This window comes from Patiria miniata, unplaced genomic scaffold (genome assembly GCF_015706575.1).
Source record: "Patiria miniata isolate m_02_andy unplaced genomic scaffold, ASM1570657v1 HiC_scaffold_2, whole genome shotgun sequence".
Taxonomy (NCBI): Eukaryota; Metazoa; Echinodermata; class Asteroidea; order Valvatida; family Asterinidae; genus Patiria; species Patiria miniata.
Window position 1 is genome coordinate 10,072,851 of NW_024037058.1, and position 19,383 is coordinate 10,092,233.

The following is a 19,383-nucleotide window of genomic DNA, read 5'->3' on the forward strand; positions in this document are numbered from 1 at the left end:
TTTTTGTGTCAGAACGCTCATTTTATGCCCTTCTGCCGGACTACTACTACTGTAGCGCAATGCATGTTATAGAGAGTGCACTTTAATTCTTTACTGGCAGCCAGCGGAGTGCGCGTGCACTCACCCAGGTGTATGGGGACACCAGCCAATAGCCCCAGTGTATATAAGCACTCAGCTTCGCTCTCTTTCTGCTGTGGCTGTAAACCGAGCGCGGTCTCATGAAGTGTTCTCGCGAAAACACAGACTCGTATTCAGGCCTGTCTGAAACGGTTGGAAACATATTCCAGCTGATTGTACAGAGCATTGCTATCCTTTTCGGCACACCTAGCAACTGCCTCATACTCCGTGTCTACTGGACAAGGACTCTGAAAACCAGTACCCATGTTCTGATCATGGCCTTAGCCTGGGCCGATCTGACCGTCTGCGTGCTGGCTGTGCATCGTATTTATGATAAGGCTGCTGAAATGGCTGGCTACGAGGTCCAGGAGTCCCATTATATTATATTTCCTCTTGAGACAACAGCCATCGGTACGTCGATTATGATGACTGCTGTGATCGCAGCGGACCGCTACGACTGCATATGCCGGTCACACCGCCGGTTCTTCACCCACAAACGCGGCAAGATAGCAGCTTGGGCAGCATTTGTGTTCTCACTGGTCACCAATATTCCTGCCATCATCCCAAGAACCTCTGCCAGCAAGCAGTCATTGGAACTTTTGCAGTTAGCATTTCAGGCCATTTGCTTCGTCGTTGCGCTCGTGATGATCGCCCTGTGTTACGGCAAAGTCTACACGACCATCAAGAAACACACCAAAGTCGACGTAAAAAATGCTACTCAAGATTGCGGCGTCTCGCGATTAGCCGAGGATTGCTCGACAAGGCTGCATGAATCCATATTAAAAAATGTCGAACAGAATATTCCTGCCGTGGCTTTCATGTCCACGACGTTCATAAAGAAACCATGCCCGAGCACGGACACTGATTTCAGCACAATGGCACAAAGCAAAGGAGCATCGAGCCACGAAATCAACGAATCAACCGTTGAAAAAAGTGGGAAAAAATGGGCTACTCACCCACAAGCGACATTGACCAAACATGTCCTTGTGTCAAAGACTACTGAATCTTGTAGAGTGAACGGGACCACTGACCCTCGCCCACACCAAGGTGCAGGACGCCCGAAACCAAAGCCAGACGCAGCAGTTTTACAGCGTAAGACAACCAGAATGCTCTTCATCACCAGCGTTGTGTTTCTCCTGACCTGGCTACCCTACTGGATTCGTTTTGCCGGTACATTTGCTTCCTACTCCGACACAGTGTTCCATATGATCCTCGGGCAGCTCTCCGTCACTCTTTTTGTCAACAACGCCGTGAATCCGCTGATCTACGGACTAGCCAACAGGCGATTCAGGTAAAAGACTGCAAGGCAGTTCTCAGCAAGATAAAGATCTTTTAGAAAGACTCGGTTCGTTTTCTTTACGCATTTGATGTCTAAATTGTAAGCGTACCTATAAGACACCGCTTTTGACAAAAACATAAAATAAACAGAAATATAAAACAGAACACAAGAAGGGGGGGGGGGGGTTCCGCCATGATCCCCCATTCCATTTTTCATATTGGAAGGAATGTTGGTTGCCCGCTAATCCCCAAAAATTGACAACCAGAGGGCGCTTTACCATATTTTCGTTAATTTTTTATCGAAAACAGTTTTTGTTGCATAATTTTTGGCATCCTGGTAGTACAATCACCGATAGTGGGCCTTATACACACTTTTGTTTTGCGAAATAACATTTTCAAAATTGTCCAAACAAAATCTGCACTAATGACGTACTTTGTTTGATGAATGCTTTGCGTTTATAAGTACCCCAAAACAAAGAATTATTGTGCAGAAAAGGTAATTTTTGTCGCGCTAATGGCGGCCATATTGATTTCCCAGCATGCATTATAATCAGGTGACCATAAATGTCAGTCTAAAGTGGATACTTGATAGGCTAGGGCACAAAAAATGACTCATACACTTAGACTACCATCTGAAGATTAAGGCCGAATCATGACGTCATACATATTTCCATTTGTTTAATAAAAAGTGACCAAATGTTATGATTACCATATCGGTTACCATGGTAAGCACCGACATCCTGTAGCATATTTGGTACCATGCTGACCCCCGATAGAAGTTAGGAAAGTTCACCAAATTCCATGCCGATCGGCCTGAGCATTAAGGAGCTATTTACAAGAAGTTTAATAAGGTCGCACATTGCGCCCACGCTCCTGATAGAGTTAGTAACTCAGTAACTCAACACGGTAACTCTTCGTACTTTTCATGCAAGTTACATTATATGGAACGGTAGGCTTAAGGAAAACGAAAGATACAAATAGACGTCGTCCTTCGTCTCCGATACCTTCTAATGAGTCAAAGAGAGAGCTTGCCACATAAACTGATTGCTTGATTTATCCAGATTAAACTTCAGTTGTATGTTTCACGGATAATTTGAGTTTGTGATGCACTCTTTTCCATATTGTATTGATAAGAAAGTGTCATTTCAACATTAAAACAAAAACTGGACACATCAGCATATAAATTACCCGTCGTGCTATTATTTGCACCTTTATGTCAATTGCTACTCTGAAATAGCTTATTGATATAACTTTGACGTCATAAAGTTGACGTCAAAACGTTTGCTTTATTGATAATGGAGACTTCGCGCAATACAGTATAAAGCCCGGTTCATACTCGGGCGAATTTCGCAGCGAATGTTTCATGACGTCAAATTCGCTTCGCATTCGCTTCGCATTCGCTTCGCATTCGCTTGCGCATTCGCTTGCGCATTCGCTTGCGCATTCGCTTGCGCATTCGCTTGCGCATGAAGTATGAACCGGGCTTTATACTGTACAATCGTTCTTGTTCGGCTTGTTCAGAGAGAAAAAAAAATTGTAAGCATGTGTAGGTTCCGAAATTCGCTTATTCACTTATCGCGGTAAGTGACAGCACCACCAATCGGTGACACCCATTCCCCAACGTGCTTTGTCTCTCACCGCTGGCCGGCGCACCGCTCGCACCGCTCAAATAATTAAGTTAACCAAGTTTCTTAATAACAAAATAAACTATACATCATTATCCCAAATACGGACTACATTCTGTCTACGCAACTGCGCATAGCTGTGGTGAGGCCAAAAATGGCTAGACTTACTTCCAGCCAATATAGACCAGTTTCCACCATTATAACAAGTGATCTTTGTTATCATTTTATTTCATTTCGTGACTTGAAAAGGGTCACGATTCACAGTCAGTACCTGACTCGGTGTGTACTTTTAGAAACTTTAATTGTGCCAATCGGAAAGTTTTTCGTAGTGACTACTTTCTTCTGTGAGCCAGTACCAAGCTTTTGAAGCAGAAGATCCCGATCTGAAATAATCTCCCTTTAAGGATATTTGGTAGTCCGCATTTGACTTGTTATTTCCACTTGTACAAGTAAAACCCTCTCAACGACGATCGTTTAGAGCTGCATGGATGACTTCGGGTTTATACGCGTCAAGCTACAATAAACAAAATCACTATGTAAATATAAATAAGACTTCGACCAGGTTTCTTCTTTCATATAAACTCTGGACCAAGATGAACACCAGAGTGAGATGGGTAATTTGATTCCTTCTAGCCATGTGATGGTGTCCTCGTCGAGTGTAAGTGTTTTTGTGCTAGCATTTGTAATTGTTTTTTTTGTTGTTGAAATGTTTGAATATTAATTCTTTTTTGGGGGTACCGGTGAGCAAATGTAATTTACTTGATTGATCGATAAAGTATTTCAATGCAGTTCAAATCAATTCAATCAAAATATGCCACGATAAAATTTCTATACACACCAATATTAAATTATCTCACAGAAACCTGCTCTGATTTTGAAAGCTCGATAATTTCCTTTACTCAGACCAGCTCACGAAAAAAGAAGAGGTTAATATCTATAAGCACTTGAATTGTCTTCGTCTATTGGCACGCTTCTCACGCAATGCTTAAAAAGCCTAGTATTGACCAGGATATTTATAGAATATGCTGCCAGTCTCCGGAGATGTGTGTTCCCAACACAATAAGATCAAAGGTTTCAAAGCCGATACTTATAATGCTTCGCTGATTTATATAAACGACATTGGCACGCGCGTGACCGTAATTTGCCAACCCACCTCTCAAAACACATCAGGAAAATTCTTAATGGCGCCGATCACAATACGTCGTCTCCGCTGTGCGTCGCATTAAGTATAGGTAATGCTGTGGAGATAATGCGGGAGTTCTTTCTTCTGGCCCGTCAGTATAGATAGACGCATACAATTGTAACATCTGCTGTTCTCTTGAGACACCCTAAAAAGGAGAATTTTAACACAATTGTGTTGAGAGAAACTCAAGCCATGGAGAATACTTCAGTGCCGAATTCCACCTCCATTTTTGAAAACACTGAGTCGGATTTAAGACTGTCTGACACGGTTGGAGACCTATTCCAGCTGATTGTGCAGAGCGTCATTTTCTTATTCGGCGTGCCCGGTAACTGCCTCATACTCCGTGTCTACTGGACAAAGACTCTAAAAACCAGTACCCATGTTCTGATCATGGCCTTAGCCTGGGCCGATCTGGCCGTCTGCTTGCTGGCTGTGAATCGTATTTATTATAAGGTTGCTTCCATGGCTGGTCATAAGGTCCCAGAGCTCACATATATTATCTTGGCTCTTCAGTCAATAGCCATCAGCACGTCGATTATGTTAACTGCTGTGATCGCAGCGGACCGCTACGACTGCATATGCCGGCCACAGCGCCGGTTCTTTACCCACAAACGCGGCAAGATAGCAGCTTGGGCAGCATTTGTATTCTCACTGGTCATCAATATTCCTGCCTTCTTCCCGAGAACCCCTGGATCCAGCGACCAGTCATTGCGTCTGTTGAGGTATGCATTCCGGGTCATTTGCTTCGTCGTGGCGCTTGTGATGATTGCCGTGTGTTACGGCAAAGTCTACATGACCATCAAGAAACACACCAAAGTCGGCGTCAAAAGTACCATTCCAGATTGCAGCGTCTCTCGATTAGCCGATGATTGCCCGACGAGGCTGCAGGATTCCGCAATCACAAAAGTCGACGCAAACATTCCGACCGTGGCGTCCGTGTCGACGTTAATCAATAAACCATGCTCGAGCAAGTCAGCTGATGGCAGCAGAATGGCACAAAGCAAAGGAGCAACAAGGCACGAAATCGACGCATTAAGCCTTGACGAAAGCGGGAAAAGATGGGTCAGTCACCCACAAGCGACTTTGACCAAACATGTACTTGTGTCGACGGATACAGAATCACGCAAACCCCAAGGTAATGCAGGACGCGCACCACCCAATGTAGATACAGCACTTTTACAGCGTAAGACAACCAGAATGCTCTTCATCACCAGCGTTGTGTTTCTCCTGACCTGGCTACCCTATTGGATCCGTGTTGCCGCTACGTTTGCTTCCTACTCCGACCCAGTGTTCCATATGATCCTCGGGCTGCTCTACGTAACTTTTTACGTCAACAATGCCGTGAACCCGCTGATCTACGGACTTGCCAACAGGCGATTCAGGAAAGACTGCAATAAAGTTTTCAGTAAGATTAAGCTCCGTTAGAATGACACTATGGCTAATGCGATTCGTTGTCTTCAAGCACTTGATGTCTTATTTGTAAGTGCTTTGACACAATTTTGACAAAAATATGAAATGAACAGAACTGACAGAGCATGAACACAAGAGGTATTAAACAAATTGTATAGACTCTTAACTTTATCACGACCTGGGTATTTATGGCTTCTTGGGGCCGGGGGAGGGGGCAGCACCTTGTTCCTTATCCTAATTTCGATATACGGCAGCCGATTTTCCTTAAATTTTGCCAGGAATGTTAGTTGGCCGCTAATCCAAAAAAATGACAACAAAAGGGCGCTTCTCCATGTTTTCGCAATGTTTTTTCCCGAGACAGTATATTTCATGTAAATTGTACATTTCATCCAAACACTTGCAAATTTGACACAAACTCTCTTCGTGTTAATACTCATCCAACTAAACAACGTTTGGCATCAAAAATCATAGATAGAAAGCTCTATATACGCTTGTGTTAGGAAAAATCACATGTTATTGATTGTGTTCCAAACGTTCGACCACATTCGGCACTTATGACGTAGTTATGATAGTCTTGTGAATGCTTTGCATTTATAACATATACCATATTGTGCATAAAGAGTGAATTGCCTTTTTTTCGCGCCAATTGCGGTCATATTGGCTTTCCAGCTTGCATTGTAATTGTTTAGGTGACCTCGAATTTTACTCTTAAGTTGATACTTGATATACGGGCAAAGAAAATTGTTTGGCTAAAAAACGTTGATTAAGGCCCAAAAAAAAATAAGTCTCCGGTTTCTGGTATGCGCGCGCGTCGCCGTAGCCATGCGCGTCGGCAAAATGAAAAAGTTTTTTTTCAATGAAAGATGATGTCTCAAAACCACCAAACTCACTGGTTTGACTGGAATCCTGCTGCTGCACAATTTTAACGTGTTTTTAGATGGGGTTATGATCGAGAATAAGCTTTATGTGGCCTCTCTGGACTCCCATATATTTGCACTAAGTTTAGTCGGGCACCATTTTGCAGTCATCCGCCGACATTTAAAGCCAAAAAAAAACAGGTAAAAAAAAAAAAGCCGCGTCGCCGCACCACTTTTTAGGCAAGCTCCATACCAGAAACCGAAGACTTTTTGGGGGGGGGCCTCAGCCCATTTTAACTGGATTTTAATATGGACCTGCGGACATCTCGTGATTTTTGAGAAGATTCTGGATGTGGTTGTTTACGATACCGTCACACGCTGAACGCGGAAGTGGCTGGCGGTTATAAGCGGAAATTCTCACACTACACTTATATAGCAAACAGTATTAATAATAAGTTGGCGTCGCGTCACTCTCGATTCCACCACCGACCGGAGAAAAGGAAACAGTTGCCGATGAAATTAAAAATCACAAAAAAATCTGCAACCGTCCTGGTGTCTTCTGTAATGTTTTCTCCCCAATGCTTCATCGTGGTGAAGATTGGTGGGATTCGAGGTGACATTACTAGCACAGTCCCGTAAAAAGTGGTCCGGCAGCCATTCTATACAAAACCCCAAGCACCGTGGGGTTTTGTGCACAAACCCTATCACTCGGCCGATCACACTAAATTGACTTCGGCAAAACCGCAAGCCTCATCATAAAGAATAAGTTAACCGGACCAACTTTTACGAGAGTGTGTTCCTAATGGAGGACTTTCCAGAAATAGCCCGTATAGTTTTGACAAGATTTGTTCATTGCCACCGTGCTTTTTCGTAACGGTTTAAGTTTGCTTCGGTCGGCTCTATTCGTTGACAGGCTGACCTTACTTTTTACACGGCACGGCACACCGCACCAGACAATATTACTCGCTTCACAATAAAAAAAGTCGCACTGTTATCCTTGCTTTATCGGGAGATTTTTCATAATTGGTAAACAGTTTCCGATATTTGCATGTTTTTGCTTACTTACTTTGTATCCGACTCAATATTTATGAACGTCCAAGTTCTTACTAGGGTAATGATTATGAAGATTTATCCTTAATAAATTTGAGTTGGAAGTTTTGACGGATAATATGAGTAAACTTCGGTGATATTTTGATGCAATTTCTTCCACTGATGCACTGTATCGATAAGAAAGTGTCGTTTTAAGTTTTAAACAGTAACAAGACACAGTTTGTTATTTACTTGCACCTTATGTTTAGTTGCCACTCTGAAATAGCTCACTGATATAACTTTTTAAAGATAAATTTAACTTCAACAAATCTTAGGTCTATTTACATGATGGCAACTTCGCACAACCTCACCGTCTTAAAGGCCTTACGAAATTCTTGTTCAGCCTCATAGCAAAAGGGGAAAAGAAAAGAAAATAACAAAGGAAAAAAAATCACAAGACTTATCATGATCCTTCCCGGCGCCTCCAATTCAATTAAAGAAGATAGGACAGACATCAGATGAGCGATGGCACCATATACCGCGCTTCAATTGTGCCCCCAAACAGTTCATGTACATATCCAGATTAAATTACCTCACAGAGACCTGCCCTGCTGTTGGTTTGGTACAAAACTCAATAATTTCCTCTAGTCAGACCAGCTCACGAAAAAATGTCAATGTCGATGAGCGGCTGAATTGTCTTCGTCTATTGCCACGTTTCTAGCTAAAGAGGCAATGATTAATATTCAAGGATGTCTCGGGGATGCATGTCTATAACAAATTAAGAGAAATGGTTACGAAGCCCCTACACACAAAGCATCACTGATACTAAACTAAGCTGCAGTCGCATGACTGTGATTGGCCAACCTCCCTTTACACGTTTGTTAAATTCGAATGATCACACGTAGTGACGTACACCATGCAACGCTTACTTATATAGGTAATGCTGCGCAGATGCTTTCTTCTGGTGAACTGATATATTAGAGTCTGACATATTACATTCGCTCTCCTGAGCCAACATACCAGGGAAAATTTTAACGTCACTTTGTCGACAGAAACTCCAGCCATGGAGAACTCTCCAGTGCCTAATTCTACATCGTTTTTTGAAAACACAAAATCAGATTCAGGCCCGTCTGATACGATGGGAGTTATATTCGAGCTGATTGTGCACAGTGTAGTTTTCCTATTCGGCGTGCCTGGTAACTGCATCATACTCCGTGTCTACTGGACAAAGACTCTAAAAACCAGTACCCATGTTCTGATCATGGCCTTAGCCTGGAATGATCTGTCCGTCTGTGCACTGGCTGTGCATCGTATTTATTATCAGGTTGTTTCCATGGCTGACTATGAGGTCCCGGAGTTCACATTTATTATCGGGGGTCTTGAGGATATAGCCATCTGTACGTCGGTTATGATGACTGCTGTGATCGCAGCGGACCGCTACGACTGCATATGCCGGCCACAGCGCCGGTTCTTCACCCACAAACGCGGCAAGATAGCAGCTTGGGCAGCATTCGTATTCTCACTGGTCATCAATATTCCTGCCTTCATACCCAGAACCCTAGGATCCAGCGACCAGTCCTTGGACCTTTGGGAGTTGGCATTCGAGGTCATTTACTTCGTCGTGGCGCTCGTGATGATCGCGCTGTGTTACTGCAAAGTCTACACCACCATCAAGAAACACACCAAAGTCGGCGTCAAAAGTACCACTCGAGATTGCAGCCGCGTCTCTCGATTAGGGGACAAATGCTCGACACGGCTTCAGGATTCCGTATTCACAAATGTCGAACCGAACGTTCCTACCATCACTTCCGTGTCGAGGTTGATCAGTAAACCATGCTCGAGCACGGCAGCTGATGCCAGTAGAATGGAACAAAGCAAGGGAGCACCGAGCCACGAAATCGACGAATTCGCCCTTGATGAAAGCGGGAAAAGATGGGCTAGTCAACCAGGAGCGACTTTGTCTGAACTTGTTCTTGTGCCAGAGGATACAGAATCTGGTCTTGAGATTAAGAACAGTAACCCTCGGAAAGCCCAAGATAATGCAGAGCGTGCACCACCAACGGCAGATGCAGCAGTTTTACAGTGTAAGACAACCAGGATGCTCTTCATCACCAGTGTTGTGTTTCTCCTGACCTGGCTACCCTACTGGATTTATGTTGCCGCTACGTTTGCTTCCTACTCTGACCCAATGTTTAATGCTATCATGGAACAGCTCTCCGTAACTTTTTACGTCAACAATGCAGTTAATCCGCTCATTTACGGACTTGCCAACAGGCGGTTCAGGAAAGACTGCAAGACAGTTCTTAGTAAGATGAGGCTCTGTTAAAATTACAAACTATATTGTAAGAGAACCTTTTAAATGATTTACACTCAAAGTTTAACTATTAACAAAGGTACTGTTAAAGCTTGTTATATTTTGGGTGATATAAATATATATCTGTTAAATTACAGTAGTCAGTCCTCAAATGGAACTTTTGTTAGTGAACTTATTAATAGTCTTTCTGCATACAATTCTGTTCCTATGATTTTATGGCCAATTCGAAATGACTCTGAGCTAATTTTTTTCACTGATCAATATTATTTTCAAAACGTATAGTAGATCGAAAAGTGTCCTCCTGTATTATAAAAGTGATCTTTGCTATTCTATTTCATTACGTGACTTTAAAAGGGTCACGATTCACAGTCAGTCCCTGACTCGGTGTGTGTACTTTGAAATGCTGCATGTGTTCGGAAGCAGATTACATGACCCCAATGACTTCAAGCCCAACCTCGTCCCCAGGGTGTCGAGCAGCACGCGCCCAGCACTACCTGCTCTCTCACCCTGGTATTGGATTATTTGCATGTGCAAGATATTTGAACACGTATGCAAATGAGGAATAGTCTGGTGCCTGCATATGCGTTACGTTAGCGTTTGTTTTGTATGAGGTGTCTGGGATAAAAACAGCATCAACTCGTCGCGCCGTGAGTTATGAAAACACGATTGTTTTCGAGGTTAAACTGTCACAATCTTATCCTGCCAAATTATGCAGTATTACATTTCATATTAATATGAACAAACTGGAAAGGAAAGGAGTATTTCTGAGAAAGCGTGGACGTTATATAATCACAATGGTCGTGAAAACACGTAATGCACGTTGGAAATAACAGCACCAAGTAGGCCTACACGATAAAAATCTATTACAGTATCGAATCAGGATAACGGAAGAAATGTTCCTATCCAGGTCTTACAATTTGAAACGAGGTTGGAAATAAAGTAAGCACCGGGGACGAGGTGGCTTCAAGCTCGAATATGAAGTTTAGTGATCTTTTGCTAAAATCAAAATGGTTAAAGTGGTCGGAAATTGCCTCAGATCGCAGCACAGTGCATCTGGCGCCCGATTTAGTCCCCCGGGGCCCTAAGTGGGCCTCCAACTTCAGGCCGTTAGGCTTCGCACTGGTTCTGATCAAGATACACAAGCATGTCGCCCCCACTTTTGAGAAGCGATTGACGCCCTTGGTGCCAACAGGCTTTTAGAGCTAGGACCTACACCAGTTTATCCTGGCTAGATTTGCACAGTGCTTTGTACTTTAATAGCATCACCATGACTTTGGTGCCGGTTCCTAGGGCGCAGTAGGGCTTACGGAACACTGGGGCTAATATACGCCAACGAAACACTTCATCCTTGCCTGTAGCACCTGAAGCTTACTAAGCTGAGATCGGAACATATATTGGCCCGCATTGGCAGGGGAGGGGAGTTTCCTTATTCACACGAGATCGAGAGCGAAGAAGAGGAACTGGACGTTTATAAAAACACGCATAAAATACGTTACGTAAATAGAGCGCAGTTATAATTGGCGCGCTGAAAAGGCCCTCTACAACGGAAAGGAAAAAACCCGTAAACAATAACCCTCTGTGCTAATTACGTCACGCAATGTTTACCGCAGTGCATTGTGGGATTGAGTGGGGGTCGCTGCACCGCGATCGCTACAGAAAACATGTAGTATTGTCGATGTACCCTAACGTGGCGCGGCCCCCAACGTGGCGCACTTTGATTTTTCGACTGTAGCGCCTACCTAGATGAAAAGTTTTAACTGAAATTTTTACAGAAAGTGAAATTTCATCAAGTTCTTAACACTCCTGTTCATAAATCCTGAGTTTATTTACTTGTAACAAATTTAGAAGAAAAAAATTATTTTGGCGTGATTTTCCGATATTATTTTCAAGTGCAAAGTGAACCCTTTGAAAATGCCCCGAAAAATAGGAAAATGATTTTCTGACAAACATCTGGCTGGGTATGTAAGTAGAGATAATAATTATTTATCAGAGTTTATCAAGTTTACAGAAATTCTTGAATGTTAATTTGGAATTTTCAGAGATTTATTCAAGTGCGCCACGTTAGAGAACACTCCGCCAATTTGTGCCCAATTTCCGGACGCCACCGTTTTTGAATTTCGGATTAAATTTTATGCAACTGAAATTGTTCACAGAGGTTAAATAGCAAGCATTAATAAGGTAAAAGTACTAGTATTTTACTGCATGAATTTGAGGTTTGTCAACAAAGAGGTTTGGCAACACTATACGAGGAAAGTCGGGTAAGCTTCGAAGTGCGCCACGTTAAGGAACACGACTATAATTATTATGTTTTTTGGGTCTGATTTTCTTTAATTTGCGGCACGAAAGCTATCGAAAATAACTCTCAAATGTGATAAAACCTCGTCTTAATTAATATAAACTACATTTCAGGTCGATGATTCTTTAAAAATGACGGAGAATTTAGGTATGCACAACGCTAGTCACGATGACCATATATCGCACGGTACGTACTACGCGTATACGGCGCGCGTGACTGTGTATGTTAAGCTGGTACCGAGTTGACTCGAAACCAACACAGTCGGTGCTAACTCGGTCCCAAGTCAACTCGGTCCCAGGTGCCAAACAAAATAGATGGAGAATATTTCTGCAATTTGATTCACAAAACGTGAAATGTCTTTTTTGTGTATGTTTTTTTCCCGTACTTTTTTTTTATGTACTTATTTAGTTTAATAATTGATTTCGAGGCTGGATACCGATTATATAGGCCTACCGCTCTTATTTGAAGCAGCGTGTTTCCCCGAATCTTCCTGCCGTAGCAAGTTGCTCGTTGCCCGCTGTACTAGCGCCACATACACAGTCACGCGCGCCGTATACGCGTAGTACCGTGCGATATATGACCATCGTGACTAGCGTTGTGCATACCTAAATTCTCCGTTATGTTTTAAGAATCATCGACCTGAAATATAGTTAAGATTAATTAAACGAGATTTTATCACATTTGAGGGTCATTTTCGATAGTTTTAGTGACGCGAATTTAAATAAATCAGACCCATAATACACAATACTACATGTTTTCTATAGCGATCACGGTGCGGTGACCCCGAATCAATCCCACAATGCACTGCGGTGAAAATTGCGTGACGTAATTAGTACAGAGGGTTATTGAAACCAGTTCAACGACCCGATCTTGAAAAAACAATGAATGGTTCTTAGGTTTTAAACTCGAACGTAACTGTAACTGGTGAAATGGCATACATATAGTGCCTAGTGGTTAAATTGCTGACCCGCGGGTGGAAAATCGGTGGTTCGAATTCCGCATGTGTCATTTTGGTTTTCAACACGCGCTGGTTTTATTTTAACCCTCTGATTCAATTTACGGTCCTATTATACAAACAGTACCTTAACTTAATCACTGCTGCTGGGACTGTCTGCAAAGTCCAGGTTGTGAATCTTCGTACAGGTTCAAGGCATGTGGTCCACTCGGAGGAACATATAGCTTAGGGTGCTGCCTTCTTCCCCCCTTAGCTCTTTGCTTTTACATAGTGCCTGGCCCTCTGGTTATTACGGATTGACAGGGAAGGAAGTGTGGACCGGGACCGCCGAGATTCCAGAAGAGTCCAATCTCTAGGGCTCATTGCGATGGCTTATCCGACCCCCGAATGCTTGGTCAGTACATAACTGATTGTTTTATCAATCACAGTTTTTTTTAAACACTTGCAAGGATTAATTCACGGAATATATTTTTACCTTTTTTTCAAGGAAAGAAACAAAACACGGTCTCCGCATGAAGCCTATAATACAATATTCAACAAGATCAGTGAAACAGTCAATTTGCGAAATCCAAAAGGAAACATAATTATAAAGAGGTCAGCGAATCTGCAAAAATGGTACCTGATCTTACGCGATTGCATCCACTTAGACCATTACAGTCTCACTCTGCCAACGTTATACAATTTTAAGCAGGAACTCTCTGTTATATCAGTAGCTCTTATTGCTCCAACAATGTTAAACCTGGTCCATCACCTTTAGCAGTTCCGTGAGATTTACAACCGGAAATAATTTTTGGAAAAATTACAGACCCGGATTATCAATAGGATAGAAGGCACTGTGCCCAGGGCCTACGAAAAATTTGGGGGGCTACGAACAAATTGGAAGGGAATGCTACTCAGGCAGAGATGGATCAAATCAATAACTTGGTACGACAGGCCGCAAGGGTGATCGGTGGTCGGTCAGGAATTAGTAGACTCGGAGTTGAATCTGACTCTTTCAGATAGAGAGGGCTCCCTTCAGTGTTTACGATGCTGTTTCAGAAAGTTCTCTCGCCACTTGGTGGAAGTAAAGAAGAAGAAACAAAGACCGAACCACATGAAAGACAAACAATTCAGAACTGAGTCAAAGCAGAATGCTTCATGTTCTTTATCGGCCAGCATTGATTTATTGATATTATTCGATTTCATTCGACGAGAGTCATCCATTACAGTCATGTGTGACAGGTACGAAAATTGACCCCCCCCCCCTTACTTTTTTTGTATTTCTTGTATATTTAGTTTCTTTAAGTAAGGGACTATTTCTTTAGCACATTATCCATTCACCCATAAACCATGCTCGAGCACAGTAGCTGATGTCAGTATAATGGCACAAAGCGAGGGAGCACCGAGCCACGAAATCGACGAATCGACTCTTGACGAAAGAGGGAAAATATGGGCTGGTCAACCTCAAGCGACTTTGACCAAACATGTAGTTGTGTCGTAGGATACAGAATGTCGCGTTGTGAACGGAACCAATGATACGCGACAACACCAAGGTAACGTTGGACGCGCACCACCAAAGGCAGATGCAGCAGTTTTACAGCGTAAGACAACCAGGATGCTCTTCATCACCAGCGTTGTGTTTCTCCTGACCTGGCTACCCTACTGGATTCTTCTTGCCGCTTCTCTTGCTTCACACTACAACCCAGCGTTTTATATTATTTTTAAGCATCTCACCGGTACGGTTTACGTCAACAACGCCATGAATTCCCTGATTTACGGACAACAGACGGTTCAGGAAAGACTGCAAGACAATTCTCAGTAAGATTAAGTTCTGTTAAAATGACATTAGTTCACGCAATTTGAAGTACTTATGAAGTTGATGTGTTAATTGTAAGTTTACCTAAGAAGGCAGCTTTTTTTTTTAAAAAGAAGAAAATGAACATAACTGATAGTACATGAACACAAGCGGTGTTAAAGACACGAGGAGGGCGTTATTTCGCGTCTTCTCAAGGCCACCCCTATCCTATTTCCTATATTCGGCATCCAATTTTCTAATATTTGGCAGCAATGTTGTTTGGCCTGTATTCCACAATATGACATAATTTGGGGGTGCGCTGCTGTGACAATAAAGCGCTTTGCTAAATTTTTGCCATTTTTGGGTCAAAAACAGAATAATTGACCGATTTTTTTATACATCTGTTATCAAAATGCTTTCAAATTTGGTACAAATAATATTTTGGTCAAAACTCATCCAACTAAATAATTTTTGACATCAACAATTACATATAGAGGGCGCTGTACACACTGATTTGGCAAAATCACCATTTTCTTGCCTAAATGATTTTCGTCCAGTTGTATTGACCTCTGTGCAGATTTTTGTACATAATTCTTTCTATTCCATGCAGTTTGCACATTGGAAAGACAGAAGTACCGACGATGCTTTCTTAAGTCGTATTAGAACAACTGTATTTCCATTTAGATAAAGCAAGTCAAGGGCACTCTACAGGGGTTATTTTTTTTTATTTCCCATCGGCGTTCAACACAATACAGCTACATCTTCTTTGTCAAAAGCTTTCAAACCTGGACAGTGTACCTCATTCGTTAATGACCTTCATCTTGAATTATCCCACTGATCGCACTCAATTTGTTATAATTAGTTTGGGCGAATCGAAGGTGCATTCAGATACAACTTATTCAAGCACATTGTATACTGCAGACTGTGAAAACACTGATGAGTTGTGTTCCTTGGTTAAATTTGTTGATAATTCGGCTAAGGTAGGATTTATAAAGCATGATGATGACAGTGTTCTTTTTATAAACCAGGTTGACCGGTTTGTGGATTACTGCGATTGAAAGTATTGTGGCGCAAATTACTATAGCAGCGTAGCCTAAAAAGGGCGCGCTCGCGGCTGCAGGCCCTATATAAGGCCCCGGGGCAGTTGCGAGACAGACTCAGCTAAGGTAGACACAGCTCAGACACACACAGTCACAAATTAGGCTTATCTCAGACACAACCTTCCGAGCGTACGCCGAGATCATCTACGGGGAAGAGACGGTAGGCAAATTAGCTTGCGCGAGCTGACGGGCGTGTGCTGGGTGGTGCGGTGAAGTCGGGCTTGCATAAGGAGGCACGGAGTCCGCGGAGGCTACTGGAGGCGGAGCGACATACAGCGATCTGCAGATTGTAACGTGACGGAGCCGGAAGGGCGCGCTCATCTACCCGCCGCCTCGAGGAGGGATCGCGACTGGAAACGGTCGAGGGCGGGAGAGTGGAGGCGCACAGGAACGCTAGAGGCGTACGGTTCTTACCCGGGATTCAGAGGCTATCCCCAGCCAGGCATCGCCGTGCTGCCCAGCACTGCTTTACCGTAGCGGCTAATGCGAGGCTACCCATCGAGATAATTGAGAGGCTCAGAGACCAATCACTTCTTAGAGGCTAATTTAACGAGAGGTCCATCATATGACATGATTCTGTGTAAATAAATCAATCAGTAATTGAGGTCATTGACTGTTGTGTACTTAATTGTTTGTGTTGTCCATCTTGAGGGTTGAGGGGCGTTGGTGAGTGCCGCTACGCATATAGGGCGGTATATTTCCATCCAAACGGGCCTGCATTCCCGGCTGCTGGGGTACTGATCCTAAGCTAGGTTGTCTGGGTAAAGGGACTACGGATCGGGTCACAGGTATTCCCGCCACAGTATTGAGAAATTAATGTCAACAAGACCAAGGAAATGTTGATTGATTTTCGGGTTAAAAAGACTGAGCCAATGTCTGTTCAAATCAAGGGCAGTGAGGTTGAAAGGGTATCTAAATACAAGTATGTGGGTGTGGTAATAGATGACAAGTTCATGTGGCATGATCAATGTGGATTACATTTTCGCAAGGATAACACCCCGTCTCTACTGCCTTTGGGAGAGGAATTCATTCAAGGAGAACCCTTCGATTTACTGTATAGAATAACTGACTAGTCAGCTGGGCGAGAATGCTGCTCTGACAGAGAAAGATCAAATCAATAAGTTGGTGCGACAGGTCGCAAATGTGATCGGTTGTCGGTCAGGAAGAGGTATAGACTCGGTGTTGAATCTGACTCTTTCAGATAGAGCGGTCGCCCTTCAAAATTTGTGGTGTTGTTTCGGAAAGTTCTCTCGCCACTTGGTGACGCTGTTTATCCTTCCCATCATGGCTGCTTCTGCAAGTTTTTTTTTACCGTAAATGTTCCCAGAATTACATCAGAAATGATCCATTTCTATAATAATTGACTGGGCGAGTATGATTAGCATTAATGTAGATGATAATGTAAAGATTCTTTTGTGGTATAGTATAAGTGATCTGTGTTGCCATTTAGAGGAAATTGTGGGGATTTTTCATGGGTTATTTGTGTAACACGGGCACTTAATGTATTCTCTCTTCACATACTGGTCATGTATCCATTGTTTATGATCACATTTAATGATTCATGTTATTGCTAATTGCGTGTTGATTGTTAATGCATGTACAATTGTATGGTATTGTTGTAGAACAAAGAAAGAAAGATCCAGAAAAGACAGAAGAGAAGAAAGAAACAAAGACTGAATCAAAAGAAAGACAAACCAAGAACTGAGTCAAAGAAATTCTCCATGGTCTTTGTCGGCCAGCATTGATTTATTGAACGACTGTTTTTTGAGGTTTCTCGCAAACCAGTAGCTCAGTTTCCGACCAACACAGTCCCCACACTCGGTCCATCACCGTGGTTTGGAAATTAGATATATTCTTCGGTTTGATATGATGAGAGTCATCCATTACATGAAATCTGACTAACCGGACAAATCACTCCGCGTAGGGGTAGGATGAAACTGCCGATACCTGAGACAAAAACACGACACCCGCGATCACTTTTACCCTGATCCATCTCATTTCATAATTCCAATTTTAAAAGCTTGTTTTTATATTTAAGAATGACTGAAAGTAACAGAGACGTCTTTTGATATGTTTTAATTATATCTAACATTCTATAATGTTAAATTTGAATAGTAGTGTAATTTTACTGCTTTTGGTGATAGCATTGTATTTATTTTTTTGAAATTGGTAAATATATATTTTTTTTCCCGGGAGCAAATATAATTTCCTTGCTAAATAAAGTATTTGAATTCAATTAAAATCAACTCATTTTATAAACTACGATTAAATTGGGCGGCCAAACGAATATCGACCAAACAATAGTTCTCACACACACCAATATAAATTTATTTCACAGAAATCTCCTTCTGAATTCTGGTTTGGTACAAAGCTCGATAATTTCCAACAGTTCCAATAGCTCAAGAAAAATAAGGTTAATTTCCACAAGCAAATGAATTGTCTTCGCTTATCGGCAGTGGCGTAGCCAGGAATTTTTCAGTGGGGGGGGGGGGGGGGGGGGCGCTGGGGGGCTGGAACATTTCATGGGGGGCGTCATGAAGGGGCGTCAATCGCTTCTCAAAAGTGGAGGGGGGCGGACATACCTTGATCAGAACTGATGCGAGCGCGAAGCGCGAAGCCTTTACGGCGTGGGGTTCGGGGCCCGCTTAAGGGCCCCGACCGTTGATTCTAGATGTTCTGTGGTGTGATCTGAAGCAATTTCTTACGACTTTCCTCCATGCTTTAACTAATATTTTCTTAGCAAAAGATAATTATTTGAACATCGTTTTCGGGGTTGGAGTCATTGAATCAGCTACCAGAATTCTGAGCTTTAGGCGTGGGGTTCGGGGCCCGCTTAGGGCCCCGAAAATTTTATGGATTCTAAATGCTCTGTGGTGCTATCTGAGGCAATTTCTGACCAATTTAACCAATATTTTCTAAGCAAAAGATACATTGTAGTACATAATAGGGCACTGTAAATGAGACACGAGTTCACAAATGTGGGGGGGGGGGGACATTTGATATTGTGTCCCCCACCCTTCAAAAAGTGGGGGGGGGGGGGGGGGGGGGGGGAGAGACATGTCCCCTGTCCCCCCCTCCCAGGATTGACGCCCATGGCGTCATGTATATCAATGATAATTTTTTTAAAACTCAAAATCTCAGTGGGGGGCGACTGGGGGGGGGGGGGCGACAAGGTTTCATGGGGGGGGGGATCGCCCCCACGCCCCCCCCCCCCCCGTGGCTACGCCACTGCATATCGGCAAGTTTCTAGATAAACAGGCAGTGCTTCGAAAGCCAAGGCCGTAGAGAAAATCCTGCAAGTTCTCAGGAGATGCATGTTTATATAAGGGAAGGAGATAAAAGGTTACGAAGCCGATACTTATAATGGACCGTTGATGATAAACAACTTCGGCATTCATGACCATGATTGACCAACCTAGCTAGCCCCCAATACATGTACACAGCA

The 19,383-nt window shown here is 42.9% G+C and overlaps 1 protein-coding gene across 1 annotated transcript; it reads left to right on the forward strand.

Annotated features, from left to right (window-relative positions):
• The first annotated feature begins 8,637 nt into the window (after positions 1–8,637).
• LOC119726326 (D(2) dopamine receptor-like) lies at positions 8,638–9,825 on the forward strand. Its single transcript, XM_038197981.1, has one exon. The coding sequence runs from the start codon at positions 8,638–8,640 to the stop codon at positions 9,823–9,825; it is 1,188 nt and encodes a 395-aa protein (XP_038053909.1).
• Positions 9,826–19,383: the final 9,558 nt, after the last annotated feature.

Bases quoted from the DNA above. Each gene is read 5' to 3' on its own strand.
- LOC119726326 (XM_038197981.1), top strand. From the start codon at position 8,638: ATGGGAGTTATATTCGAGCTGATTGTGCACAGTGTAGTTTTCCTATTC.